The 27,497-nt window shown below is 41.9% G+C and overlaps 1 protein-coding gene across 1 annotated transcript in view; it reads left to right on the top strand.

Moving 5' to 3' along the window:
* The first annotated feature begins 1,099 nt into the window (after positions 1 to 1,099).
* sgpp1b (sphingosine-1-phosphate phosphatase 1b) overlaps positions 1,100 to 27,497 on the top strand; it is a 29,455-nt gene continuing 3,057 nt past the window's right edge. The window contains exons 1-2 of the mRNA XM_085767563.1: positions 1,100 to 2,349; positions 15,304 to 15,393. Of these exons, the coding sequence (XP_085623689.1) occupies positions 1,438 to 2,349; positions 15,304 to 15,393 (1,002 nt within the window). The 5' untranslated portion in view covers positions 1,100 to 1,437. The remainder of the gene's footprint in view (positions 2,350 to 15,303; positions 15,394 to 27,497) is intronic.

Below are 27,497 nucleotides of genomic sequence, written 5' to 3'. Positions count from 1 at the left end.
TAATAAAAGTAAAAAAAAAAAAAAGTTGTAGTGATTTATCAGTACTTCAGTATTTTTCAGTGTAGGTGAAAATATTATTTCATTTTTAGGATGAAATCTGTCTTTTCCAAATCTGTGTCCATTTTTTTTTAACAACTTTATTGACAACAAGAGTATACACAGGACTGAATACAGATAGATGAAATAAGTGTATACAACATTAATACACAACCAAACAATCATAAATACGCCAGGGGATGACAGCAAGACAGAAAAAAACATAAACTTAAATAAATATTTTGTAAAGCTTACAAAGATCATACGTTTTAACAGCTATTTTATTCTCACAATCACAGCGGGAGGAGATATATTGACCAACATATGCAGACAGTTCCAAGAAGTTTGGCTTCTTACCAGAAAATTTAGACTTATGTATATAAAATTTGGATAAAATAATTAACAAATTAATCATATAAAACTGAGAATTTAGTTTTTTTTTAAAATCATATTCAGTGTAGCCAAACAAAACATTTTTCCAGCATAAATTAAACTGGGGATAAATATGATCACTGATAAAGCGTGCCAGTCTGCTCCAAAGTTGTCTGGTGTGTGGGCAAGACCAAAATAAATTTTATTTTATTTTAATGTTTATTTTGCAGGGACGATACATACAACATTGCCACAAAGAATGAAAAATGCGATGCATACAAGACGTCTAGCTTCAGCTAATTTGCAGTCTTTGTCCCTGGTCAGGCTAAAGAAGGATAAAAGATACTGAATACCGTTACAATAAGTGCAATAATACAAATACAGTGAATAATACAGTGAATAGTTATCATGAATAAATAAACACAGCTACAAAATTTAGATTAAGAAATTGCACAAATGAAATACATTAAACATTAGTAAAATGCTGTATTTACAGTGACTTGAGAGAAGTTAATGTTGGTTCACATTTCTGCTGCTGCTTAAGCCAATGTTTAGCTTTAGCACTAAACATCTTTAATTCTGTTTGAAATCTGTGTCCATTTTTGTGACCAGATTTTGTGCGTGAACGACGAAGTTTGAAATTTCCGACAGTCCGTGAACGCAACGTGTAAAGGCGCGCTCCCACGACGGCTTCACGGACCTGTCAGTTGGTTGGAGGGGACCACTCGTAGCGGGACACTGAACTGAACTGAACTGAATTGAACGCAGGAATCGGACTCGGACCCGGACCAAGACACCGTCCACTAGTTCGGCTGCTTCTCCGTCATCACCGTCCAACTTTAACAACGGTCCTGCTCTTTTTTTCTTTCTTTTTTCCAAGCGTCGCCATAACAACTTGCTTCGAATTTTAACTTCTGAGCTAACGTTACCATGGTGCCCGGGCTAGCCAGCCAGCTAACGTTAGCCGAAAACTAGGCTGTGTGTGTGGGGTTTGTGGGATTGATTCAACCGGAGTGGTGGTGGTTAAACATGGGGGAAAGTAGTAGCTGGTTCATGGGGTCGTATCGCTACCTGCAAGACCCGCACCTGGTCGCGCGTTTTCAGGAAATTTGCGGTGTCCGAGAGACGTTTTCGAGAAATAACGTTAACGTGACCGCGCGAGCTAGTAGTAACGTTAACGTTAGTAGTAGTTCAACGGCCACCAACGGCAAAGAAACGGACCGGGCTCGCGCTCACAACAACGGCGCTTGTCATCATCACCATCATCTTCGTAGCAGCAACAGCGGCGGCAGCGGCAGCAGCTTCAGTGGGGGAAATGAGAGTGAAAACTTAGCCGGAATAGGAGCTGGAGAAGGGGAAACAGCACCAACAACGACAGTTCGGAAGAGGACAACCGAGAGTAACGTTAGTAGGGTGGGGGGAGAAAGTGAAAATAACGCCCCGCAGAATGGAGCGGTGGTGTCCGGCGGGGAGAGCTCCGGGGGAGAGACGGCGGTTGCGGGCGGCAGCAGCGACAGCGCAGCCGGGCCAGGGAGCGAGATTCCCGGCGAGTCCCGGGGCAGCAGCACGGTGAAGCCGCTCCGGAGGAACTCTCTGACGGGCGACGCCGGGCAGGAGTTCCTGATCGAGAACCGCTTCTTGTACTATATGTTCACCTTCGGCACCGAGCTGGGCAACGAGCTGTTCTACATCACCTTCTTCCCCTTCGTCATCTGGAACCTGGACGCCTTCGTGGGCCGCAGGCTGATCATGGTCTGGGTCTGGGTCATGTATCTGGGACAGTGCACCAAGGATGTGATCGGCTGGCCAAGGCCCGCGTCGCCGCCCGTGGTCAAAGTGGAGATGTTTTACAACTCGGAGTACAGCATGCCGTCCACACACGCCATGTCGGGCACAGCAATCCCCTTCTCCCTGTTCTTCATGACCTACGGCCGGTGGGAGGTACAGTAAAATGCACCTTTAACACACCAACTACTGTAACAAGCTGTCACACACACATAAACACACACTGGTGTCAACATGAAGAGAGGAAGTTGACAGGAGACACTTCCCTACTGGTTTACACGAAGGAATTTGAGAAAGTTCCCTCCTGTGAAGTTTCACAACAATCTCCACGTTTCAAGGAAGTTGAATCCTTATGGATCACTATTGAGTGCAGAATAAACAGAGGTGGGGGTGAAACTTTACATGGGAACTTTCCTGCTTCACACACACCTGCTGGTTGCTGTCCTTTCACCTCCTTGCAAAGCCTGGTCCAATATAAAACGTATAAATTTAATATGCTGCATGTATTGTTTACAATATGCATGAAAAAAAATCAGTAAAACTTCATTTTATGATCTTTAAGTTTCTATTTTCCCACATAAACTGCTCCATTTTTCATATATGTTGGATTTTACACCTATTTACAGTCAAATTTGACATTTTTGCCAGTTTCTTCATGATTCCTCTGATAATTACTGGTCATGGAGTTTGCAAAATGCCATAAAAATGGAGATAAAAATGTGCATGACGCATTACAGATAGATAAGTATATCTATATGATCAACCTATAGGTGATAAGATTGTCCTGCTGCTTGAGGATTTTTCTCCTCCAGAGAGAAAATCAACTTGCAGATGTTTATTTGCACATTTGCTTCCACTTTATTGCAGAAAACCAACTCTGCCAAAAGGAGTGTTGTTACCTTCACCCACTTGGCTTCGTCCCCCTTTTTCTGCTCAAGGGCTCGGTGACATTCGCTGATTAGGCGTCAGACCTGTAATCTAACTGGTATTCAGGGCAGCCCCGTTTGGATATCTGCTGCCTGCGACCCAATCCTTCACAGTACGCCCACTAATAAGAGCCGCGGCTCCTGATACGGGATCACAGAGACTTTGCCCTCCGGAGTTGTTTCCCTCTGAAGCTTTGTCATTAACAATTAATAGGTCGCTCGGCCGAGTGGATACAGTGACAGCATCCAGAGCGGCACATTCACAGACAGCTCTCTGCTTCTTGTACTACAGTGAAATCAAGCTCAGTGTGGGTAAAAACAAGACTAAAAGCCCGTAAGACAAAAACTCAGCAAGAATCTTGATGATTCGTTTATTATTTATTCCATATTTCAGGCGTAAATCACATCAATCCACTGCCTGAAGCTTCTCATATTTGAATTTGCTGGTTTCTTTGCTCTTCTGTAAGAGAAAATTCAATATTTTTTGGTCTTGAGCAGATTAAAAAACAATAAAAATATGGGAACTTGGGCTTTGGGACGTTGTCAAGACATTTTATGGCCAAATAATTGTTGCGTAATAAAGAAAACAGTGAGCAGAGCCTGTGTACGGTGGCTCCTTTGGGACATCCTGCTGCATTCATTTGCTCCAGTGTTGTAACATGATGTAGCGATTAACATTTCAGCACATGGCCCACTCAGTTTGTAAGACTTCTTATGCGTAAACCTTCTCAGCATCTCTCTCGCTGACAGCTTGATCCTCTTGGTTTCCAGCTGTTGGAGAAAACAGAAAAGGTGGACTGGAATAACACTCACTCAACAAGGCAGGAATTTTGTTTTAACAAGCCGTTCCCTGTTGTTCTGAGCTTCATCTCCTCCTATTCACTCAGGAGGAACAACACGCCATTGTGTCCAGTCTGTAAAAAAAAAAAAAAAAAAAGCCAACAGTGTATAGTCCCGAAACCCATTGTCTCTTCAGTCCGCGTACGTCCAGACAGCGAGGAACATGAATAACAGATCTGCAGGAAGACGTCTGTGTGTTACAAGGAGGCTCAACACATCCAGCTCAACAAAACCTCAATTAATAACCTGAAATTATTAACTTTACCGATTATCCATCTGATTATCTGTCCTGCTGCGAGTGCGCAACTTTTTTCAGTGGCCTCCATAGACTGTATATAAGTAAAATATATATATAGCCTAATGAGCTACTGACGTACATACAGCGTATTCGCTCAGCTGAACATCTGTAGGCAGAGACGCTCAGAGAGATTCTGAGAGAGATCCATTCTGATCCAGCTCCACTGGACTTGAAGCAGATGCCAGCTCTCTTTTTCTTTTTTTTTTTGTATATTTTTTGGGCTTTTTTGCCTTTACTTGATAGCACATAGTGAGATAGACAGGAAAGGGGGAGGCAGAGAGAGGGGGAATGACATGCAGGAAAGATCTGCCCGACGCGGGATTTGAACCGGGGACGCCTGCGTTGAGGACTGTAGCCTCTACATGGGGCGGCCGCTTTAACCACTGCGCCACGCACCGCCCCAGATGCCAGCTCTAAATGAGTTAAATAGTGAAACAGCTGCACTTTTATAGCCGATTTTAGGATGAAACTCTGAACATAACCTGGTCGTGATACAGGAGAGCCTGGCGTCAGACTCGGCCTAGCTCTCTGACCCACTAACTCACTTCGTAGTCCGGCCCTTTGGCCTACAACACCTACGTCCGTCCTCCTCGGCCAAGTCCAGCTCAGACGTTATAGCAGCACGCAGAGCGCCAACCAACCAGTGACATTTTAACTGTTTAACTGACTGATCAGCATCATGGGTGATCAATTAAGTGGTTAATTATGAACATGAACCCCTAACTTATCTTCATACATCACAAGAGACAGTTGGGAAAGTGTTAAATATTTACAGAGTCGGCTGTGGTTTAAGAGTATTTAAGCTGCACCAGAGGTCAAAGGAATGAATTGAATGAGCAGAAACTAGTAGACTTATTTTAGTTTATTTTGGTCCATTCAGCAGAACATAATATATATACATACAATTAGGATAACTGTGTTAAGTAGGGCTGAAAAAGCGTAGGCTGAAGAAGCCGCAGCTTATTTTGCCTACACTGTTTAAAAGAAAGAAAGTTGCACTTATTATATACGTACAGAGTTTAGTTAGTCAGGGTTACAACAACCATTACACACTTAATACTAACACTAACCCTGCTCTGAGTTTGTGGTGAAAACATGTTTACATAAAAACATCTCCGGCTTCCTGGGACTCTCCCATCCCAATTTCCCATAATGCTTTGTCATGTGCTCCCGAAAGTTGCCCTTAGATTTGGTGTGGGTGGTTTAAATAACCACAGCAGGTCAGAGCGGGGGTGTGATTGATTTACGACACCAGAGGAGCCGACCCCTCTGACCGCCGAGTGTGGGACTCTGAGATAAGACAGATTTAGTGTCTTTATCTCTCTCTCTGCTTTCTCCTCGCCGCCACAAAAAGCTTTTTTTTTTTCTTTCTCTACATCAAACCTGAATTTGAAAACCCATACGGAGCGTAACGTCTGCACCGCCTGTTAAACGCTGTTGATAAATCAATCTCCACTCAAGGTCCTGAAACACAAACAGCTGACCTGTGTGTGTGTGTGTGTGTGTGTGTGTGTGTGAGTGTGTGTGGAGCGCCAGATAAGACGTTGACCTCTGTCTCACTTTTTTTCAATCAGATGCTCTCACGCTGAAACAAAAAAAGAAATGCTGAGACAGATCCGACTGAACTTTATCTTCCTCTTCTTTGCTTTAAAAAGCAGTGTGTGTTTTTGGTGTTGCTTTCAGCAGCAGGTGCATGAACAGCTTGTCTGAAGTCAGCAGCGTTGGGCACATTACATTAAAAAAGTAATTAGTCGGCTTTCCACCGATCTGATCGGCCGATATTTCACATTTTATGCAATTTGTGAGAGCGGCCGTAATGTCTTAATTCACCGATCTGATGAATGACATCATTGTAGGGCTGGGCGATAAAACAGTGATGAAATATCTAGGGCTGACCCAAAAAAATCGAAGCTTCGAAGCTTCGTTCGTTGCCATGGTAATCGATCATGAAGTCCGTGATCAATTGTTTTTTTTTTTCTTCCTTTTTTCCTTTTTACACCGGTTCTCATCGGCGATTGTTACATTAAAATGAGTAGGCGACTTGGCATCCTGGATACCTGCCTGATTTTGGAGATATGCAGTGTTTGTTTGCCATTACTTTCATTATTTCCGCTACGACCTGAAATAACACAAGGGAAAAGTTTAATCAGATCAGATTCACACTGTGGTGAGTTTCTGGTGCCCGTGGCCTCTTCAAAAGTGTTTCACAGTCTTAATTTTAAGTCACAAAACTTGACTGAATCACCGAATCGTTCCTTCCTTGTTGCTTCCAACTCGCCGTCATTATCGGTGCATGAAAGCACAGACACAGTTTATAGATTCAATAGATTTTAGTTTATGGTCTTCTTGCACAACACGTCCAAACTCTGGTTTTACACAGAATGACCTTTATGGGAAAAACACACACACATGCACAGATAAGACAGTTCCACCCCAATATTAATACAATCTCATGCTGTTAACTGATATTTCTCAGGCTTCTTTTATCTCTGTGAAGCACATTGAACGACCTCTGTGTGCGATTATACGCCACATAAACGTATTTGCTTTGGCTTGGCCCTTTAACAGACTGTGAATAATTTAGATTTCCTGAGAAACTTTGGCCTCGGTGTCTGATCTGACTCACTGTTGTTTCCTTCGTCTGTTCGTCTGATTTGTGATTCATTTAGAGCTGCTGCAGCTCGTTTTTATCTGACTAAAGAGATGATGAACAGTTTTGTTGTTTGACTTAATGAAGCAGTAAATCTTAAAGTTTACATTTGGAAAAGTTTGGAAAAGTCGCCTTGGGCTTTTCACTTAAATTGTAACTTGCATATTTTATACAAGTCAGAACTAAATCTTACCACACAAGTAGAAAATAAAAGTGTGTTGTTGCTCATTTATAAAATCATCTGATTCCAATAAGCTGATGCCTTCACAGTCTTGTGGTTCGCTCATTTTAACACAGAATAATATGGTTTGTGTAATGTTCACAGCCGCCATGTTTGGATCTCCTTTTCACCAGCAGCAGCATCGTTCTTGAAAAACAAAAACACGACTGTCTCCGTAAAATCAATATGCTACAAGCGTGCGAACACATGGAGTCAGATGTGAGTCATTAATCTGATGAGTTCAAATTAAGCCTCACAAAACTCGAAAAAAGTTCTTGCAACTGGACTCGTGTTTTCTCCTCGAGCTCTTTAAAGCTTAAAGATGATTTCTCTGATTTTCTTAACGATCGTTTTGTCGTTGAAGCTGCATCATCCAGAAGGTTTCCTCCCTGACTCGTCTGCCTCGGCCGCTGCCCGACAGAGCGAAGCAGGAATGTTTAGATTTGGACGGGCCACAGTCAGACGGTCCTCCTCCTCCTCCTCCTCCTCCTCCTCCTCCTCCCATCCCACCACCTCCTCCACCCCCGTCCAGCTCAGCTCAGACCGTAACTGGAGCCAGATGTGTCAGTGGAAGATAATGGGAAGAGCTGTAAGGAAGTACTGTACTACGTGGGAAGACGAAAGGACAGAAAAGAGTTGTTTAACAGAAGCAGAGGAGGAGGAGAAAAGAGATTCAGACAAGATGAGACCGAAGGGAAAGAGAAAGAAAGTTGTTAAGGGGCGAAAAAGATGATAAAAGCTGAAGAGACGAGCAGCAGAGGAACAAAATCAATTTCTATAGCACTTTTCATACAATTAAAACGCAGCATAAAATGTTTTCCATAGTAATAACGCCCTACACCCACATACAGCAGGAAAGTAAACATGGAATATGTAAAAGCAGGGACCGTACTGAACTCAGGGGATGCAGTGATCACCTATGGGGAAACACTGGCGTCTTAAACAATGAGGTGTAAAAGAGAATAAATAGAGCTGGGACAAATTAAGGTAACTAAATCAAATACAAACATGCTAAAACATAGAGAGATAATGATAAGATCAGTAAACTAATCAGACAATAAATAAGTAATAATAAAAGAGTGAGTAAGTTAAATGATAAAACAGTAAAACTAATATATTAATTGAAATAATAGTAACAGAAAGAAAGGGAATTCAGTTAAAAGCAAGACTAAAAAGCTAAGTTTTCAGTTTACTTGTAAAGGTATCAATGCTCTCTGCTGCCCTGGTTCATAGTGTAAAAGCATATCTGAGGGATAGCTAGAGCTGAGACCGTTAATAGCTTTAAAAACCAGTAAAAGGATTTTAAAATCAAACGAGGAGAGAGAGCAAGATGAAGGTGAATGTTTCTAACAGGAGAACATGTGTTTCTCAGTTTACGGTGGTTGTTACCGCTGCATTAAGTGAAAGCAGAGCAGAAAACCTGCTGCTGGTAAACAGGCTTTTGTGTGAGACTTCCTCCGCCTGGAGCAGGAACTCTAGGTGGGAACGCTGCAGCTTTTCCTGCAGCCGAGAACGAGTCCAAGAGCCGAGGCGGCGAGCGTTTCCTTAAAAACTCCAGCTCTCCAGTAGCACATGGTGTTTTCACTGCAGATGAATAACAACCAAGAAAAACAGGAGACGCTTAATGACTTTCAGGATGGTGCAGGTGTGATGTTTTAATCACAAAGACAAGAGGAGCGGCCCCGTCACGTATAGATAGATTTCACACATGAGCTCAAATTAACGTGCAGCAGATATGAAGCCTGATACAGGAGCTCAGACGTGCTTTAACATGAACGTACGGTTAAGACACAGAAATACAACTCACAATGAGCTGCAGCAGGTTTAAGTCACTCCACATCCACCGCTGCCAGTCTGAGCTGTAGGAAACATTTATTATGATATTTATAGGACCTCCATTTTTCCCTGTATGATCATACAGACTTTCAATGGCTGCTATTAAAGTATGATGCATTCAGGGGCACAGGGAATTGGTTTCTTGCAAGAAAGGGGTTTGATTGTTGGTCGAAAGTCTTTACAGATCAAAGTTTAGAGTTTGATTATAATGAGAGGATGATTGTCAGAGTTATCGATAATCACAACAGTGTTTCCTCTGGTCAGATCTTTTTTTGCCAAGGTGGATATTCGTTGCTGTTTTAATCATTCATGATGTCGAGACATTTCCTGTTCTGACTGAGGCGTTTGTACAAACTGAAACTTCCAGTGCAGTCACAACAAGTTGAAGGTCAAACGCAGCTCATCCTGGGACTGTTGTGGTTTGGGTGTGTGCGTGTATATATGTGTGTGTTATATGTCACGTCAGGCAGCTCGGGGCGAACCCCTCCGCTCCCAGGCTCAACAGTCAATGAGCAGTGTGCGTAGAACCACAAGCCACACAAAAAACACACCGCGTCCATAAAGCCGTGCACGATGCGACCGCCGCGGTCGCCGGCCCGGGGCCAGAGCAAGCGTGCAAACACGCCACGGGGCCGTGGGACTCTGGTGACACATGTGGACAAAGACTTGTCTCCTCAGTTTCTCCCAAACGCAGCGTTGATCCGAGCAGGTCTGATCCGGCTAATCCTCCGTCTTCTGCTCCGACCTCGTTCTCAGAGTTTATAATTGATGCTTTCAGGTGCAGCTCGGTCGTTAGAGAGACACCTGTAAAGAGAGTCACACGGGACAGGAATCCCTCTAAATGCAGCCTGTCACTGTTGAGCTCTCTGTGCCGCTGCCAGCGCTGAACACAGAAGCTCAATTCCTGTGGAGAGCCTCAGAAATAAAAAGGCTGTGAGTCTTAAACAGCAGCTGCTGCTGGAAATTAGTTTTGGGTGGCGATTGAACCGGCTTATTCAGAATCCAACATCACTGAGGTTCATTTCATTGGTTGTTTTAAAGAGGAACTCTGCTCCATGTGTCCCTTACCTATAGCTAATATACAAATGGTAACATGATAGATGATAAATAACATTATCCACCGCTCCATGGATTGATTTCTCACCGGCTTCTTTGAAAACAAACGCACATGGAGGAGAGGAGGGTTAGAGACACAGAGGAGGATACACGAGACCTGGAGAGTTCATCTTTGATTGATTAATCTTCTAATTATTACATTTTAATTTGCCTAGAAAATGGCAGAAAACAAATGCACAAAGAGATGCATCCAGAAACAAACCAACAGACCAGAAACACACAATTTACTGACAAATATGAGAAAGAAAAGCAACAAATCTTCAGACCTGAGACACAGGAAGTAGCGAACCTTGGTCTTTTGTAAAATAACTGACACAACTGATCGATCAATAGATAGATTTACAGATTTTGCATAGAGAGAGAGCATGAACGTTTCTTGCTGCAGCTGTTGTAGAGATATTTCAGTCGGACCGACACAGACACACATACACACTGTCGTCGTCAGCGTGGCTAAATATTATTATAGACACAGGCTTTTCTGTTTTTGCATGAAATTGTCCAGAAGTCCTAAAATACGCCTCATGTGGCCTCACTGGCCTGTGTCTGTCTGTTTGTTAGTAAATTCATATCCCAGAATGTCGTCGAGCGCCGTCTTTTGTTTTTTTGTGTTACACCGAGTCGTAAAAACCAAACTGCAGACGACGAAATGACTTTAAATACACAAATGTAGTTCTATAGAATCATAAGAGTCGCTCACATGGACTCCAGTCTGACTTATATAGTTTACATTTCTGCAGAAAATAAAGTATGAGAGGAGGAAATCAGGTCAATTCACTTGTTTTCCACTGCGTGCAAGCTGAGTGAGTGAGTGAAACACATACCTCTGGGTAAACGCAGGCAAATTTTAGCCGTACTTAGTTTATCTACATCACCAACGACTTCACCGTGCAGATAAGCAGCTGTGGTTTGGGACAAAGGTTATCTGTGCTGTAAAAATAATCCGCCGGTCCACAGAAAAGACCGAGAGGCTGCAGTTGAGTTGTTAGGAGGAGGAGGAGGAGCTTTCTGATAAACAAATAATTACCATTTAATTATTTTATTGTCTTTTTTATACATAAACCTTATGAAGAAGAGGACGAAGAGACATTAATGGCTTTTACAACTGAATCCATGATGTTAATGTCAATAGATGCTCATCGAATGAGGTTGTTGAATATTAGAAATAAAGCACCTGGAGATAAACAGTTTGTGGCATTAATTATCCACTGATGTGCAGTTAAACCAAAGAAGAGCAAGATGAGATGATGTCATTAAAAGAGGACCAGTCAAACCTCAGGCGGTGGAAAACGAGGAGGAAACAGTTAGAAATCTGACATTTCTGTTAGTTCCATCCAGATGTTTTTATACACATGAATGGAAACCATTTTAACCATTATGCTAAATGATTGTGGTCAGCTCTGATGGTTGTGATCAGGCGATTATGTAATGGTTGTGACAGGCCCCGTTCTGACTCTTTATATGTGAGGATGATGCAGGTTGTTAGATGGTTTATACACAAAGATACCGGCTGAAGGACGAGGGCTGGGTATCGCTACTGATTTACTGATTCAACTTGATTCTGATTCGAGGTCACGGTTCGATTCGATATTCATTCATTCAGTTTTAATACCAATTTTGCTCAGTTATGACAGAGATTTTCAAAGAACTAATGCTGCGAACTCTCTAACCTGGTGTATTTTTTTTTAAATATTAATGTTCACATTAAAGATCGACCCAAAAGCAGTTGCATAAATGCACATTTATTTAATATGACCTATTACCGAAGTAAACGGTGCAACTCTTCAGTACAGATGTGGTTGAGATGTAACAGAGGAAACAGGAAATTGCATACATTAAAAGATCGATCTAAGATTTATGATTTGATGTCGGACCTTTCTAATGAAGATCGATATGAATTGGAAAATTGATATTTCAAACCCAACCCTCTGAGGGACCATTGAAAATAATTTGATAAAATAATGAAAATCATTCTGTTCTCATTTCTTCTGTTTCCCATCATGAAATCCATGTTTTTAGGTTTATCTAATCAATCTAATATTCAACTGAATGCGACGCTCTGTAACAGCTGCACACACAATAACATCTTGAAACATTAACTCGTTTGCAGCTAATAACTTTCAGAAGAATCACAGGGAACGTGAATCTACACCATCAATCAGAGCTTTGTCTCTCTCTCTGTTACCTCCATCAAACAGCTGATGCATCACCCTCCCCCTCCCCCCCTGACCCTCACCCATCCGTCCCCCCTCCCCCACGCTGAGAGCCCGAGGTCTGGGACTCGCAGCGATGGTGTGCGAGAGGAAATCTGAGCTATCTCTCCACACACAGCGGCCACAATGGAGAGAACAAAAGGCTTTTAGCAAGTGTGCAAACCTCAGCAGCTCACTCTCTCATCTGTCACCTCGTTCAGCTGAGCTGTCACTCATTTTCTCCTCCTCCTCCTCCTCTGCACGCCAAGTCCTCCCAAGCTGCTGCTTCAGAGCCGATCCATCGATACGTGGACCAGCTGACGGACAGGAAGTGAAATGAACGATGTTTAAAAACCAAATTGGACCTTGTTTTTTTCTGGTTTTTATAGTTCGATGTGGCGGTGAACTGATCGTCTTTGTAGTTTGGAGGTTTCTGGTTCATTTTTGAAGATGTTGCATTCAGATTGACATTTTTTGATCAGTGTCGGCTCCAAAACTCGACATGACTGACTGATCCTGATCCACCTTTTGTCTTTGTCAGTGTTCAGTTATCTTTACATTCATCATGCAGACTAATCAGTTTAAATGCCACTTCCACTGAGATCAGCTGATTAGAGATGAGAATAGAATAGAAAAGAATAGAAGAGGAAATACTTTGTCTAACATTTGCATGCAAAGGGCAGAAATGTATTTACATGTGCAGAGAATCAGGTACATTAAAAACAAAACAACCAAAATCACATTTAAATACATAGAAGCTACACAAAAAAGAGTGTTGATAACTATAGCTAAAGTGCAAGAATCATTTCCAGTAAAAATAAAAGTTGGATCGTTTCATCCACAGTCGTACTCTTGACTCAGATCTACACCAGATACCCAGTAACTCTCAGATTGTTCGGCATCGGAAACAATAACTTGACAGGAACAGCATGAATCAACATTTCGGCGGGGTCTTAAAAAGTCTAAAGTAAAAACTAAAGTATTGTGTTCAAGTCTTAAATGATTTGAGACAGGTCTTTTCTTTCTTATCATCTTTCTTTCATGTCCTTTATTAACGTATTTAGCCAGCCGAGCCCAACACGAAACGTATACATTGCAACCAATTTACTTTGCAAGTAATTTTGTGACTTAAATTTCATTCATAATGGTCTTAAAAAGTCTTAAATTTGAGTTGCTGAAACCTGCAGAAACCCTGAAGATGAGCTTCTTTAGGTTTTGATTTGTCCTTTTTGTTTTGTTGTTGGTTGCCAGTTGCTGCCACGCTGAGCGTCTGAGTCACATGTCGGATTTTGTGGCTCGTGACCCAGATTAAAATGCAGAACAGTGACTCACCGCAGCTTTTCTTTTTTTTTTTCTTTGTTTTACAGTTTTCACTGATTAGAAAACAACTAATCTGCATCATATGAAGCAGAAAGAATCTGACTTTGGACACTTTTAAACAGCTTCTCCGTTCACTCCCTGCTCTCCTCCGTCTGATAAGGAACCGGCAGAACTGCTGAAATATTTACGAGGTCCTCCGCTCCGAGTCCAGTGCACATTAGCAGCACATTATCATCATCACAGCAGCCACCGCATCATCAAAGACACGTTTTATCACGGCTCGTTACAAACTGCAGCGCACGCAGCTATTTCATCATCATTGTTTTAAGGTCACGTTTAATCCACATGAAGCGGTTTTTGATACGTTCATACACGGCTTTGATGCAGCGACTCATTAACAAGTGGACTTACAGTATGTGTTACTGTTACATAATGTGATGCAGAGTTGCCTTCATGCTGATTAAAGGCAAAAGAACAGAGGAGACGCACAAAGTAACGTCAGTGAAGTGTCCCTGAGGGGAAATAAAAGCTGTTGGATGCATGTGATGTAGGGCTGGGTATTGTTGAGAATCTCACGATTCGATTCGATTTCGATTCATTAGGTCACGATTCGATTCGATATCGATTCGATTCGATATTGATTGAAATGCTTCGATATCGATTCAGTATCAAGCAGAAATACACAAATAAGAGTACCAGATTTTTTTTTTTTTATAATTATTTGTTTAGTTTCATGCCTTATGAACAGCCATAGTATAACTCATAGCATAACAAAATATGACACTGCTTTAACACTGAACTACAGTGCAGCTAAATTTAAATTAGGCTATGTGATACTTTCCTCTTGGAAAATAACTCATAACATTTTGAGTAATAAAACAATACAAAACAATATTATTAATAATAGTTGACTGCACAACTGAAAATATTGTAGCGACCCCGCAGTAATGTTCTTGTTATGATGTTTAAGTTCTGTGATTTCTGACTGACTGTCAATGTGTATGGTACGGGCAGGTGGGATGAGAAACTGAGGGGCTGGGGTGAGTGTGAGGAAGACAGAGTCCTGTCTGTGTGTAGGTGAGTGAGTGAGGAGGAGCAGAGGAAGAAGTGAGAGCAGCTGTCAGATAAGTCCAGGGTTTCCCGCAGCGCTTTCCTGTTAAGGCGGCCGCCTTAACAACAAAGAGCTGCCGCCTAAACTAACGTCTTAAAAAAAAAAAAAGTAGCGATATTCGCCGCCGCCGCCGCCGCCCCCCCCCCGTCGGACGATGGCCGCATCCTCTCACACACATACACACCACAGAGAAGCACGCATGCACAACAGCAGCGCGTGTTGAAAGCGAAAGTTAATACGGCACGGCGCGGTGCGTCCCTCCCCCGACGATCGATCCCCGCTGCTGCTGCTACTCACTCCCATATTGTTATGGTTTGGTCTAGTGCGGCCCCCGTCCGTACAGCGCGAATCACACGAGGGTGTTGCTCGCAGCGCCCCCACTGGCCAGGGGCTTGAATCGATTCAGAAGATTGCTGAATCGATATTGAATTGCAGAGAAAAGAATTGCAATGCATTGCTGAATCGATATTTTTACCCAGCCCTAATGTGATGTTAAAGAATCTCACTGACTTTTAGAGACGCTGCGAGAAAAAATCTGAATTAAAGTTCTCATAACTTCATCAGACGTGTTTGGATTAATCTTCTTCTCCTTCTTTCTCCTCAGTACCCGTTCAGTCTGGGCTTCAGTCTGGCTCTGTGCTGGTGTCTGCTGGTCTGCGTCAGTCGCATCTACATGGGGATGCACTCGGTCCTGGTGAGTCTATTATCTCTTTCTCACACACACACACACACACACACACAGACACACACACATGGATGGTGCCAGCGTCGCCACTCGCTGTGCCAACATTGACGTCAGTCTGTCCGGGCCAACCTGATACAGGAAACAGTATCTGACCTGAAGTGGGTCAGCGTCGGCAGCGTCAGGTTCTGGTCTCGCCAGCATAAGATCACATGTACAGGGTGACCGACCACAGCTTTAATTTAAGACCTTTTTTAGCACAACTTTAAACAAAATTTAAGAGAAAACCTGTGATGGAAACACAGACCAAAAGTCACAATTTACTCTTTCTAATTACCGTAAATGCGTTAATGTCAGTTCAAAATGAACCGGAACATTAAAAATTAAAATATCAGTTGAGTTTCAGAACAATTTTAAAATTTGTTTATTGATGTGGGAAAAAATTATATTTATTGGGTCAGGGGTTAGTAATTAGACGGTAAAATGTGTTGATGTCGTGAAAACAATGTTCATTCAGCAAGAATATTGTAAATAGGACTTCACGACGTCCGTTTGAAAGCAGCAAATATTTAAGACCTAAATAATATGAATTTAAAGCAGAAGTAAGCGGAATGTTTGTGTTAATATAAGTCGTAAATAGTTACCTTCCGGTCTGAAACACGGGTCTGTCAGTCACTCTGCTCTGCTCTGAGCCGAGGAGAAAACTTTCCTTGTATCCTACAACCTTTATCCAATGAGGAGAGAGAACGGCATAAAGGGGCAGTCCTCTCTGTGTGTGCAGCCATGGGATGCGCATGAATGTGGTGACGGGACGAGGGCGGGGACTGCTAACTCCATCTGCTGACAGGAAGTTAGACAAAACCACCGGATCGCTTACTTCTGCTTTAAGAGCGTTTTAAAAGCCTTTTCTTAGTAAATTTGTATTTTAGACTCTTTAAATTGAACACAGAGGATCGTCGTCTCTCCAGCTGATGGATGTGACCGGAAACTCCCACACATCTTCCCTGACAGTGAAGTAACACTGAGACAAACACATTTGTGAATGTAAACCGAGCTGTCGGTCTTTGTGGGCTTACAGTATTTGTCTGCTGTGTGAAACTGGAAACCTTTCCACCCATTGATTTTTAAGCAGGAGCTGAAATCTGAACTCGAGTCTCCAAACTGTGGTTTTCCTGCTTCAGACGTTTTAAACTGTGCAGAAACCAAGTTCACCGACGACACCTGCCAGGTGTCTGTAACTCGTTTACTGTTGTTGTTGTTGTTGTTGGAGATGATGACCCACTGGGTTTTACCTTTGTTATCTGACTGTGTTTTCAGCTGTGTAAAGAACAAAGTTCATTCCCGCTGCAGCGTTCACTGCGCCTCGTTAAATGTCAGGTTACGCTCCATCTCTGCTTCGATGTGAGTCGGCACCACGTCCCGGCACGTCGGCGTCCTCAGGACTTATTATCTTATATTTATATACAGTGTATATACGTGTGTGGATGTGCTGAGTGCAGAGACAGTAAATCTCATCGTCTCACAGTTTGTCGGTGGAAAAACTGTTAAGGGAGAATTGGGCGCCTGCAACAACCTGCCCCGGCCGCCGCCTTTTGTCTCGTCTCACGTTAGCAGATCGTTTTGCCGACAGCAGGACTCCAGGTAGATGAGATCAGAGCTGCACAATACAGGTGCAGTCATGAAGCACATCATCCAACACAGCCAGCTGGGTGTGTGTGTGTGTGTGTGTGTGTGTGTGTGTGCTTCAGGTTCCCCTGCAGCGTTACAGTATCTCTCAACGTCTGCACACACCACCCACTGATTATTATGAGACGGACTGGGGCGTTTAAAACCGTGGGAAAAGGCAAAACATTCTTGTGTGGTCAGTTAAAAGTAGTAAATGTTGTAAGAAGAGCATCAGTGAACAAGAGGATTTTAATTTTAACTTCAAAGGTGATTATTATTATAATTGTCTAATGACCCTGGACTAATGAGTGTTTTGTCAAACTGGTTCTTGCAGTTGGGTGATAAGTCACAACACAGGCTTATTGTTGATGTGATATGAAGGAGTTTAGTGTCACATTAATGCGCCACCATCTTTTCTTTTCCTCTAACATGTGTGTGTGGATGCGTGTGACTGATTTATATTGTAATCAAGTGTCATATGTGATTCTTTTTGCATCAGTGTGATGAAGCTCATTAATTAGTTTCCTAGCCGTAAAGTTATTTTTATCAAAATAAGAATGATAATAAACTTTATTTGTTTATAAAGCACAGTAACAAAACAGAGAAGAAAAAAGCGACATTAAAAATGAGAAACAACTAAATCTAAATTATGAAATTGTTGATAAGAAACAGGATGATGGATTAAAAATGTTAGCAGAAGTATAAGATGTATCATGTTTCTTTGTTGTCATAGTCCTCCATCTGTGTTTCCCGCTGCCTCTGGTCCTTTGACATTCAGATAAACACACACACAGTTTATACAAGCAGTAAAATAAATCATGCATCTGTTCAGAGACCTTTAGTTTTCTAGTGTGAAACATTTAGGAAACAGAGAAACTTTGTGAAACTGCAGTTTTCAGTCGTCACAGCGTCTGAGAGCGCAGGCTGTTAGTGCAGCCAGCTGTTCCTGCATCTGTCTTCTTCTTTCTGATCGATTATATACAATCAAACCAAAACCTAAACTGACCCGTACAGCGCCTCCTGCAGGTTCACTCCTATTGTTGAGGTTTTAAAAGTTGTTTTAAGTTAAATAATAAACGTTTTCTCTGGTGAGTAGTTCACTGACCGCAGGATCTCGTGGCTTCTTTACGTCTCAGGCCTCAAGTCACATTAACCTTGCATGGGCTCGCTCTCCTCTCAGTGATGTCAGACAGCTTCACAATGCACTGTTGGGGCCGGGCTGTCTGTCGTCCGGGGCAACGGTCTCCGTGGTCACGGCTCTGCGCTCACGGTGACTGATGGGTGTTGGTGGCGTGGGAGCGGCAGACGTTACGGCGCGCTGGCCGTGCTCCCAGATAAACTGACTGTGGAAGGTGAAGCCACATCAGAGCCGCTGGTTAAGGGCCCGCGGTTCTGGTTCTGGTTCTGGTTCTGGTTCTGGTTCTGGTGCTGGTGTCGACCCACATCTGTCCCATCGCTCCAGCTGTGACCATCCCAGCAGAAATAATAACAGTCGCGTTCGTCTTCTCTCCTCAGATAAACAAGAAAAAAACAAACACCAGGGTTGATTAATTCAAGAGTTAATGAGATTTACAATTCACAGTCAGGGACTAAATTACAGGACGCAGGATCGTGACTCATCCTAGCGCCTAAAACAACTTCAGACGTGTCCCGACCAATCAGAGCCGTTTCAGCGCATCCAACAGCTTCAACAATACCACACAGCTGCTCCGTCTGGGAAAGTCAACACGCCGCAAAATCCCCAGAGAGAAAAAGAGAGAGAGCGAGAGAGAGAGAGAGGTTGTTACTGTGATTACGGCTGTGACAGTGAGACGGCACTTAAGTCCTAATTAACTCAATAAATAACCAGGAGTAACGCTGCGTTTACATAACGGGTGTCTGCAGCACTCACTGGACCATCATCATCATCATCTCCAGAGGTCACCCAGGGTAAAAAAAAAAAGATGCCGATTCAAGTTCCTCTCAGCTTCTGATCATCGCAGGTCCTCGACCCACTTCCTGTTTGTCTTCGTTTTGATTTTTAAACACACAACTCTGCAGAGAAGATGGGAGAGTTCTTTATCCCACATGTCCTGGAAAACCGAGAAAAACCTGGAGGATGGCCGACCAATTGTTCATGGAAAACACATGGAAAATTGAGAAAAAAAAAGTCAAATGTCCTGGAAAATTATTTATCGCATCGTGACATCAGCTACCAGAGCTCGATTTGACTTTTTCAGACCTCGATAAGGATTTCTTTCCCAAAGAAAACTAGTGGCTTTGTGTTGATGAGCGTTTCCGGTGTTGGACCTGTTGTCTCCTCTGCTGAGTGACAGATAGATAGTAACAGAGAGCTGTAGTGGGTGTTTTGTGATGTTCTATGATACATTTGTCTTAATTTCTAATCATGTATGAGATTATTTCATAGATGAGTCAGAGCCACAGACTGCACATCTTTAAATCAGACTTCTGGGGCTGAGAGAGGAATAAACATAGAAACAATCTGGTTACATACAACTGTGGAAAAAGACTTCTCCAGAGCATGAATGGGATGGGGGATGTGTTAGTGTTTGGAGTGATAACATGTCAATCAGACTGTAGCAGCTGAAAAAAAGTCCTGGAAAATGATTTCAAGAAAAGAGTGGGAATGTACCTGCAGTGAGGTGAAGTGACAAGATAAAAAGCACAATGATGATACCTGAGACTTAAAAATGATATAATATTATAGGATTTACAATTACATACTTAAACATAAGAAGAAGTGATGTTGCACAGATGCTTTTTCTAAACAGCAGCAAATACCTACAGTGAAGAAGCTTTAAACTCCATATGAAGAGCAGCAAACCCGCACCCCCCCCCACTCCCCTCCCGGTTCTCCTCAGTTCACCTCGGCGTCTTTGTCTCTTCCTGTGATCGTCCAGACGGCCTCCTCCTGCGTGTGCGACCATCTGCTGTGGTTAAAAACGTCTTTTAACTTTTAACTCGGTGAAACTTGATGAGCGCAAACTCAGATTTAAAAAAAAAACAGTTTTGTCTTAAACTCTGCAGAGTTCATCTTCAATCTGAACCGTCTGAAACTCCCTTTTGTTTGTTCTGTCCTGTTCTGTCCTCTTTAGCGCCCGGTTTACTGACAACAAAGAGCGTTCAAGAACCTGTTTCCTACCTACAAAGAACTTTTACTACTTCTCCTCCTCCTGTGACAGTTTGTACTCAGCCCTTCCTCCTCCTCATCTTCCTCCTCCTCCTCCTCCTCCTCCTCAGCGAGCCGAAGCCTAAAACTCCTGCTGTTGCTCCTCATCCTACACATTTTCCCTCCTCACTCAATTACACAATGTATGTATGTAAACAATAACTGTAACTATGGCAACAGCCCGTAACAGACCCGTCTGCCTTCCAGCAGTGAACCAGTGATGTCAATATGTCTTGAAAATCCCTTAAACTTTCATCCTCCCTAAAAAAAAAAAAAAAAACTCCTCAAATGAGCTGAAATTATAGAAACCAGATCTTTTTCCTACGCTGCGTACACACGTCATTATATAATCTATATTTTACTTCTTCCTATGCTTCACTGAAACGATGTCATAACTCCCAACCGGGGGCAAATATTCAAGCCAGCGTCATGAGTCATGACATCAGCTGGGAAACTCTGACAAACCCAGACACGTTGGGCATCTTTGGAAAAAAGAAAAAGTCCAGAGGGATGTGACATGTGCTCAGATTCACCTTTGAACTTTACTTAAAGCTGAGTACGTAAAGGTTTTACACATGTTTAATAAAGTTGCACATCCATCATTATAGGCTGTCGTGCAGAAAAAGACTAAATGGCAATGCAGTAAAATACAGTTGTAGTAAAATGAAGTATGTCTTTGTTGAAGAAGTTGTAATTGGTTAAAGTTATGGAAATAATGGACACACCTTCCCATTCAATGTTTTTTCTTAATTGGTATCACTTTATTGTAGATAAAGACATCAAAACTATGAAGGAAGACAGGGAGTTATGTTATAAACACAAAAACGTTAATTAAAACAAAAGTGTTATCTGTCACCTGACCTAAACCCAACTGAGATGGGATGAGTTGGACAGAGCACAGAGTGAAGGTAAAACAGCAACAAGTGCTCAGCTCCTCTGGAAACTCCTTCAAGACTGTTGGAAAACAAAAACACGTTTTGATGAAATCAAATCAAAAGGTGGCTACTTCTAATATATAAAACATATTCTGCTTTGTTTAACACTTTTTTGTAAACAGGACGTATAATATCACCAGCGATTTTAATTAAATAAAGTTACTCTTTGGGGTTTTAGCTGTTTTATATTGTAGCATCACTGGTTCTGGTTGTTGATACCAAAGAAAACTTAACAACAAGATGATTCTGCAGATATACTAAATCTTCTTTTCTATGATTCATCAGGGGATTTATGGGATGTTTTATTCACAATGGTCGTCCTTAAATAACAGAACGTGCCTGCAAGTGCATGTTGAGAACTGACCGAGTGTGAACAGGAAGCAGCGAGCCGCGGTAATCAGCCTCGTGTTTTCTTTAACCAGCGCTTTGTTTAAACAGCGCTGATCTCAGAAACACAGCGTTCGGGTCGAGACCTTCGAAACCCGGACTCGGGGTCGTGTCGGTTCGAGTCCGGTCGGGGTGTGAGACCGGTCTGCAGAGCTCGTTTCCACCTCTGATGACCCGGCGTGATGTCTGCAGCCAGATGGGGACTGTTGTTGTGTTTGAGGGAGTGGATGCAGCTCGAACACATGCCGGGCCTGCAGGGCACTTAATGCGTTCTGGAAATCATCACGCCCAATGAAACGACTTCCTCCTCCTTTGTTCTGCAGGAAGAGCTCCGAGACAAAAAGCTGTTCTGCTGCTGCTGCTGCTGTTGTGGTTGTGGTTGTTGTTGTTGTTGTTGACATGTGCAAAGCCTTCACCAAACTTTCACTCTGCTCTTCGCTGTTTGAACTTGTTTCACAGGCGTTTTACAGAATTAGTGAAGAACAAATGAGAAGCACAGATGTTTGATTAAAACCAGTGCACTCATTGGTGCAAAGTTGTTCATCACTTCTCTGTTTTGTGATGTCAGAGCTCCTACAAACGTTAATGTTTCTCTTCAACATCATATGCTCCATTTTATTTTTTATTTTTTATAAAATGTTTAAAAGAGCATCACATAATCTAACAGGAAACTCTTCAAACTAAACAGAAAACTGTGTTTTAATGACCGTCACAGTGTAGAGCATATGGTTCCTGATTAAGTTAATTTGTTACGATTCAATTCGTCACATAATCAATTAACAGAAACTATATATAACCAACTTAAGAGTCATATAAATTATATTTTAATGAGCTAAAACCTTTTAATAGAAACCAGAACAAAGCTTTCAGCTTCTTGTGTCAGGGTGTGGTTGGTTTCTTTTGAACAGAACAAACGTTTTGAGAACTTAAACTGACGGTTTCTGTTTCGGTTATTATTAATGAAACACTCTTTTAACCGTTGGGTAACAGAAAGGAGGTGTAGTCACTGATGCAGACACACACCAGACGGTTGGACCGTTTGTCTGTGGCTTTAGTTTCAGCTTCCGACGAATCAGAAACTTTCTGTAACTTCCTTTCAGGTCTTTGTCCTTCTCTTCCTCCTGCTCTCGTCTGGGTTTTAAAGCCCCGCATAAATGTTTACATGTTTTACAAGATAACAACTGGATATATTTGGATTTTACTTTCTCGTTTGGCACCAAACCGATGTGGATGTTCACCGTCATCTGACCCTTTATGGACCGAACACATTCACAACCCGTCGAAGCAGCTCCGATAAAGTGTAGGGAGCGTTATCACTCACATGTCTGCAGCTCCGACACTTATTGAACCCGTACAGACGGTTAATGGATGACGCCGATGGCCGGGTCCATTAAGTGATTACATGTCTAGATAGGAGTCACACTGGGTCGGGTTTTATATACACACGACTATTAGTGGTTGTGTTTCCAGCCGGACGATGTATACACACTCATTTATTTTCATTCTAAAGCACTTTAGATAAAAGCTTCTCCCAGATGACCACACCGGTTGTTCCCCACGCTGCTGCACCACCACGCCACCACGCCACCGGCTCCTCCTGGACCTTTTACACTGCAGCTGAGGCGGCTCGTTGTTTCAGAGCTCCCTCTACTTGTGTGGAGCTTTCAGGGCTGATAACGGTTCAGCAGAGGCGGCGGTGATCAATCACAGTCGACCACCCTGTCACCTTTAGACGCCAGCTCTGCAGCTTCAGCACCGGTGAAACCAGGGCTCGAACCGACCAACACGACATGTGTTTAACCTCCTAAACAGACCTATACCCCAAATAAATCAAGAATAGCTCCACAGTGATCCATAGGTCCAATCCATACCAGAAGTCCTAACCAGAAGTTGGTCTTCTTCGTGTATATTATTTGCAGCTCCATACCGGAAATCTGATCTACCTCAAGTTTGAAATCCGACATAAAACTATAAATTAAAAAAGTATATGTTAATCCAAATGGATTACAGGGATTATAACTGAGTAAGTATAAAGGATGTTTGTCTTCCCTATGTGTTTATTTTGCATGAAGTGGCCAGATTTAAAACACTTGAACAATCATTCACATGACTTTCAGGATGTAAAACTGAGAAGTTAGTAAGAAAAAAACACTAATAACAGAGTTACAATGTAAATGTTTCATTGATTCAGAGTTAGTGTATTATATTACATAAATAATATAATGTAATGAATAAGATACACAAAAAAAGCGCAACTTCTGGTTGGAACTTCTGGTATGGATTGGACCTCTGGCGGCGTCCGTGTCCGCCATCTTCCCTCTCATTGATCACGTCCATATGTACCATCTTGGTTTCAATGGAGAGTCAAGACCTCAGAGAATTTACCTCCGGTGTCGGTAACATTGTGGAAAACGCCATGATAGCGATGAGTCTATGTATAGAGACGCCACTGAATGAATTCAACAACTCCTAGACTTCAACTCTACCAAAGTAGATGAGAATATCACAAAGCATTTAGATTTTATAAAGGTTTTAGTGACTGACTCTCCATTTGGCCTCTTGGAACAAACACAGTTTAGACAAGTGTTGTTTTAGCATTAGTGGCATCTGATTTTAGAAACACTGGAAGATATTTAACTGAAAAGTATTTAGACATCCAAAAGGTTAGATCCAGGTGTGTAGGAAAGCGTCACTCACGTCTTGAGAAAAGGAAAAAGAAAACCTTTTAATAATGAAAACTGACGTTTCGGTCTTACTGCACCTTCATCAAAAGTCTTAAAAACAATTCACTCTGGAAGCTTAAGTTGACATTGCTCCACCCATTCAATGTGCACCGGTGTGTGTGTGTGTGTAGAAAGAAAACACCCACACAGCACTTCGGGTCCTTTTTCCTACAGGTTAAGCAGCCAAATAGACGTTTAAACTTGCAGCAGGACCTTGGTTTGATGCCACGTTGGGCCGAGCCATCGGTGCTGTGGCTGGAGGACGAACTCTGGTGTAAATAACACAACAACAGTAACAGTTATCGATTTCTTCTCCAGGGGAAATCAGACACTCAGGTCGGCCTGATTTACACACACTGTGCCCACTGTGCATGTACTCATTACCCTGCAACACACACACACTAACGGCCTAAATGTCACGTTGTCTAAAGGAGAAACCTCAACAGTGAGGACTGAAAGGCTGATACAGGATCAGATCTACAGGTGTGTGACGTTGAAACCAACCCCAACCCGTAATTTGAGACCTGACCCACTTTAACCATGAAACATGACACCGTATATCAACAGCTTTGTGACGTAGTTTTAAAACTACAACCTGGCAGAAAGTTCAGTTACACTTTATTTGTCATTGTGCCATTTGTACAACAATTAAATCCCTCTGTAGTGTAGAAGGACTAGAGCAGATAAAATTAAAAAAAAGGCTATAAAACATAGATAAGATAACTGTAAAACAAAGGATCACATTCACAATAATGAATCATTCACACCTGTGACTGTCAGGAAGAACTCAGATCTGTTACTGAACCAACAGTGACAGTTGGAGCTGAAGTTGAAATATCCTAAAGACAATAGCTCAAATTGAATTTTGATCAGTTTTGAAGGATTGTTAATCTTCACTGCCTCTGTTTGACACTGAATAATCGAGATGTGCTGCTGCTTTTAGTCGCCACAGACTTTCACTAACTTCACAGTTAGTGGATCGATATGTTTTTTACAGGCCGATACCGATTATTAGCAATCAAGGAAACCAATAACGGATATTTAGAACATTCATTTGCAGTAAAAATTGAAATTTTGTTGTCAAAATTTAGAATAACACACCTGGGATTAGACTGAATACAATGAACTGTTTGTTTTGGTTTTTTTGCACTTTAAAAATCTGTGATGTGTATAAACAAATTCTTTCTAGAACAACACAAACTCCAACACAAACCTTGGTTCAGTGAGCGAGACGAGCCAAAGGAGTGCGTTTTATAATACATTTGTTTCATCGGTTATTGGTGGGAAAAAAACGTCCGATGTCGATTATTGTGCAGAATTATGCAGATATTATCAACCATGTTGATAATCTGTTGACCCCTAGTTCGACGTTAAAAACCAAACAAACCTCCAGACGACTGAGTTAGTACAATCTACTGAAGCTCAGGGAAACGGTGGCGACTCTGCAGCATCACTTCCCGAGTAAAAGTTAAAGAAATTCACTTTCAGACTTTGTCCTGAAGCATAAATACAAACTAATCGGGTAATTTAATAAAAGCAGATTCATGTATTTCATCACAAATTCATCTCGTGATCAGATATCGTCAGTTTCCTGTTGAGCCGTCGCTGCTTCAGTCGTCGTAAACTCAGTGATGTGTTTTAAAGGTTAAAGCCGCTGATTAGGAGCAGGAAGTTGACTCTCACTTTGCGGCTCAGGTCAATAAAAATAAAATTAAAAAAATGCTGACCTTTGTGTTTGTGTGCAGAGTTCACGGCCATGTTGTCGCTCGCTGACTTCCTGTTTCCTGTCAGCAGTCTTCAACTTCCTGCGTCCATGAGAAGGAAATGCACCAACAAATATTTATCTGCGAGAGGTCGTCACGCTGAACTTTTGTCTCTGGAGTTCGTTTTTATCTGGATATGAACTCGACTGCATGAAGCAAAGCTTTGTTGTCTGTTATCAACGATGCAGGACATCGATCGATCTTTATTGGTTTATTGTTTGTCGGTTGTACATTTTATCTTGTGTGTGAAAGAGGCTTTTACCCTTCGAGTAGTGGCACCATGAACTCTCTGACTGTGTCCGTCCTTCGCACACTCGCTAATCCCCAGATAACACACACTCACGACCTGCAGCTGTGAACTCAGTCAGGTGTTTTTCTGAAAATAAGACATATTTGACCTTTTATTAAAACAACTGCAGCTCCAGGTGATTTTGATGAATCCGTTTAAAAAGTCGTGGATGTTTTTCTTCCCTGTTTTAGACAGTGACATCACTCATAATCTAATTTATAATCACATATAATCAAATTAATAAGTGATCACAGACAGAGGTTCAAAATGATCTGTCATTGTGTTCATTGAAATGTTTTTATATATTATTATTATTATATTGTATATAGAAAAAGTACAGGTGGTATCAGTACTCAGTATCGGTGAGTACTCAAGAGTGAATACTTGTACTCATACTCGGTCTGAAAAAAAGAGGTATTGAATACTCCTAGTAATAATAATAATAATAACTTTATTTATATCATGTAACAAAGACATGGCAGCAGTGAGAATCGAGAATCATTAATCAATAAAACAATAAAAAACTAAATAAAATCTGAAAAACAATGGACAACAGCATCCAAAACAATCAAACCAAATGATATGTGATTATAACTAATAGATAACATAGTTTATGGATTATTATTGTCCATGACCTGAGCTCCATTGAGGAACCTGAACCAAAAGGCTCAGTCTGGAAAAAATGAAATGAAAAACTTCAACTTCAACTCTTTTGCGCTCTTTCACTCTCTCTCATCTCTCACTTTCGCTCTCTCTCTCTCTCTCTCTCTCTCTCTCTCTCTCTCTCTCTCTCATCTCTCTCAATTCAATTCAAATTTGCTTTATTGTCATGAATGTCACAAAGTATGTTGTCAATGAAACCTCTATAAGTTAACTCTTTGAGTGCCAGACCTTTTATAAAATGGTCAGTGCCATGTGCCAGCGTTTCGGGGCATTTTGAGTAATATTTTAAGACCAAGAAAATATTTTGTATTATGACTCTGAAAACACAAAATAGCTCAAAGGAAAGAGGAGACTCTCTATTTAACTAGGGAAAAAACCATTTGTTTGTACCTTGTTCCATTCTTAATTTATCTTAAGTTGAATAGAGCCTGGTTGCACCAAAAAGACCACTTTTTTTCTAGAAAGCTGAGAAAAATGCATTTTTGTGAAAGAGAGTCTCTCAAGAAAAACAGTGATTTATCC

Source organism: Trachurus japonicus, chromosome 22 (genome assembly GCF_045865225.1).
Source record: "Trachurus japonicus isolate A0001 chromosome 22, Traja_1.0".
In the NCBI taxonomy this organism is placed as follows: Eukaryota; Metazoa; Chordata; class Actinopteri; order Carangiformes; family Carangidae; genus Trachurus; species Trachurus japonicus.
Note: the sequence above shows the minus strand (reverse complement) of the source record. Positions and strands in the feature narration are given on the sequence as shown.